Below are 3,955 nucleotides of genomic sequence, written 5' to 3' on the forward strand. Positions count from 1 at the left end.
ACTCGACTCGACACATATTGCATGAATTCTGGGTCGGATAGTAGGCCCGCCATGGTATCTGGAGATAGCACCACCTCCAAGTCCACGCTCCCCCTCCCATCACCACCCGGAAACGCCGAAATCTTGCCGTCGAATTTGTTCGCCCGCCCGCTCTGAACTGCTACGGGTCTTCCCCACCCGAAATCATTCTCGTACATCGGGAACCTCGGAGAACTCCCCATCGTGATCATCGCGCCGTCAAAATTCCCCAATGGGAAGCACCTCGGCTCCTGCTCCCAATCCTCTACGTACTTCCTCACCGTAGCGTTACCGTGCGCCACCACGTTTTTGTTCAGCTGCTCCGCGCACCACCGTAGATCTTTACCCAAGACCTCGCCAGCCGTTGCGTAAGTTGGAATGCTCTGGATGGCGTTCCCGAAGTACAGCGGATCCAGCTTTGGCTCGAGCCGGTGTCGGCAGTTTACGGCCATCCGGAACGTTGTCATTTTTGAGGCGGGTAGTTTCCTCGCACGGGTGATGCCGCGCCATAGCAGCGCGCTTAACGATTGAAAAGATGAAATTTCGGCAGTTGGATTTACCTGACTAGTCTCCCTGGAAACGGCGTTCATCAACCAGGTTAACGGCGTTAGCTTCCCCTCGGGATACTTCCTCGTGTCATTGCTGTGTTTGCCCATTAGCTCAGCAAAGTCAATTCCGCCGTTAACTTCCCGTTTCACTGTATTGTTATTAACTTTGGCTTTCAGCTTTAGAATCGATTCTCTGCTAAACCTGAAAATCCTCTCCCTAATCGGAGCGTCTCCGGAGAAAGTGACCGTAGGCCCGCCGACAGGGAGCTTCAGCACCGCCGGAGAAATCAAAATCGAGTCGCGGCTGAAATCCGGAATCCGAGAAATCCTCTTCACCCCGCGGCTTAACTCCGCGAAAGTATTAAAGAAGTTCCAAAACGAGGTCCCGTCCGTAACGGCATGATTCAAGGCGCAGCCAATGAAAACTCCGTCGGCCAACTCCGTCATCTGCACGGAGAGAATGGGTCTAAAATGCCCTTCATAGCTCACCGTCTGGTCTAAAGCGAAGAACCCCTTCACCGCCTTCGGCAGGTCGTCATTGGACACAAGCAAATCCCTAACGTAAATATGCGACCCGTTGGCGTGAATGAAATCAACGCCAGCGTCATTGCAGGTGATGTAAACGTACCCGTCTGAGTCTGTGGTGAGACGGCCGGCCAGCGGCGGGAAATGGGTGAGCGCCTGCGAGAGGCTGCGTTTGAGCAGGGAAACGAGCTCGGAAACCGGAAATGGCGGGCGCGTAAACAAACAACCTTTCTGAATATAGTGGCAGGAGAGCATTGGGAGGTCTGAAACCGAGAGTTTCAGCTCACCCAAAGTGGACTTCTGATCAGGAAAAACTGTGCATCTGGAAACCAGAGGCAAAGATTCAGAAACCATTGTGTATATGGTAAGATTTTTGGCAGTTTAATTTCTTTCTTGATGGTGGGCTCTCACTTGAGAAGGGGCTATGGAGAGTGAGGAGTGAGAGTGAGGGAGAATGGTGGGGGGTGGGGGTGGTATATATAGGAGGAGGGTGGGGGTGGGTTCATGTATTTGGTGAAGCGTTGCAGCAGGTTATTAATGGTGATGGGGAGTGGGTGAGGAATATTTTTAGCTGAAGAGACGAAGAGAGAGATATTATTGGATGGCACGTGTACAACTGTGGGCAGTACTACCTCACCCTCTTGGAGTAATTTTCCTGAGTTATTAATTTCTTCTATAGTGCCAACATTGCGATGTGGTGGTCTATTTGGATAATAAGTAGTAAATTTTTTGCTTGAAGTTGCAGATTTGAATCTTATGGAGAACACAGAGTTTATTATTTCACAGGAGTGGATTATAAATTGATGATGTTATTTAATTCAATAGAATTAAATTACGATAGTTAAGTCCAACAATATCTCTTGATGAATATTGAAAGAATTTTAGTTGGGTAGTACCTTTTATAATTTTGGTACAATCCCAATCATTTTAAGTTTCGTTAGATTCTGTTCGAGATGGCATAGTGGCGATTTGAGCCGACTCAATCATGTTATCTTTAGATATGAATGTTCAATCTTTTTCGGTCATTAACGGTTATATGTGAAATACGTCACTTTAATGTGACAAGACAAGTGACCACAGTTTATAAATATTACTCCAATTCATATATTAAATAAATGATTTCAATAGTATTTACTATTTTGAAGTCTATCTCGAGCACGTTGGAAGGGTCACCTAATGCATCCTTGATCGAACCAAGGGCCAAAGCTTGAACTAGTATATGACATGAAGCACGAATAAAACTTTAGAGACTCGGTCGAGATATAAAATCTCAAAAAAAATGTTTATTATTTTATACGAGTGGATTGTAAATTAACAATATCAATTGGTGTATTTTAATTCAACAGGATGCGGCTATGATAATAAGTTAGACAATATCGCAACAAACATTGGAGAAAGAAATATTTTCTAGGAAAAAATTTAATTCAAATCGGGTCTAATAGAACCTAATCAATTATATAATAAGTATAATATATTTATTGTATAATTAATGTATAATTTATAAAATGTGACGGAGCACGTTACAAGTGTATCCCACATTAGGTTTGTAAACGTAACATCTTTGTATGGTTATTAATAGTAAGAAGTAGAATTTCTCAATCCACATAATAATAAAGAAGTACATCAAATTTTGCATCATTCACCCGCCTTCTCTCACAGTTCCCCATACCCTTTCCCTATTTTTGGGGATCGTCGCAACAAATCAATAACATACGCCATACCGTGCTCCTTATTGTTACGCTAATTTGATTTGATCTGGTTTTTTTATGATTGATGAGGGTGTTACCTCATTCTCAATAAAAGACAAGAAACCCCTTATTTAAAGTAAAAATACCCCAAAAACACTAGGGAACCTACGTACATGTATTTGGATCGAGTTGCATAATCGGCCTTGCTCCAGGACCCACAAAACCTTGCCCATATAAATAACACCTTTCTCACCATACGATTATAAATAAGAGATGTCAAGATGATGCCACGTGACCCAGCCTAGGACCTATCATTATATATAGAGCGAACATATAGCGAGTTTGGATCGGTTGGAGAAGATCGTATATTTTGATCCATATTAATGATCAAGAATTATTATTATTATTATTACTATATATATATATATGTTTATGCGTATACAATATTTTTGTTAATTTATGAATAAAAAAATATATGTAATATTATACATAGTACATACGAGATCAAATATTAATTTACTATAATTTATAAAAAATATTATTTGAATGAAATGTGAAACTATTTGATCTGGTCCGTGCATCAATATTTGTAAGACGTAATGTATTATATTTCTAAAATTATAAAGTCCAAGCATTCATATAAAATTACAAGCCATAAATCTTTTCTCGTCCATTTGTGTAAAGGACTTTACAATATTTGAGAAGGAATTTATACGACTTCAAGTATTTAATGTGTGTGGATTTGGGTTGGGGATGGGAATATCATTTTTACCCCTCTATTTTTATATTTATTATATAATTAATTTAATTTAATCAGATATAGTTTGAATTTTTTAAAAAAAAAGCACATATCATAGTAAAAAATTGAATGAGAGAAATGGAACGTGGCGTACATGCAAACGCTTTGGCAGCAGATGGGGGAGCGACTTTCTTTGTTTTTCCAAAGGTTGGGAACCCGTTTTCTCTTCCTTTACTTTTCCTCGTTTTTGTAACATTGGATTTTGTTTACAGCATAATTACTGAATTAGAATGTAATTGAGAATTTTTCTAATACCAACTGTATAGACATAGCATGGAGATAGTGTAGCATAATATTAATGCAAGTAGCTACCACACAAATATATAAGAGCATTCCTGAGCGCCGACTATTCGCATTCTGTAACTTGGCTGTCATTC

General features: G+C 40.4%; 1 protein-coding gene across 1 annotated transcript; it reads right to left on the reverse strand.

Moving 5' to 3' along the window:
* Positions 6-1,548, reverse strand: LOC105167074 (uncharacterized acetyltransferase At3g50280-like; the record flags this gene model as incomplete). Its single annotated transcript, XM_011086636.2, is given in 1 exon segment — positions 6-1,548. A coding segment is annotated over 1 exon segment (1,440 nt), but the record flags the coding sequence as incomplete, so codon positions are not given.

The sequence above is a fragment of the Sesamum indicum genome, linkage group LG7 (genome assembly GCF_000512975.1).
Source record: "Sesamum indicum cultivar Zhongzhi No. 13 linkage group LG7, S_indicum_v1.0, whole genome shotgun sequence".
Classification (NCBI taxonomy): Eukaryota; Viridiplantae; Streptophyta; class Magnoliopsida; order Lamiales; family Pedaliaceae; genus Sesamum; species Sesamum indicum.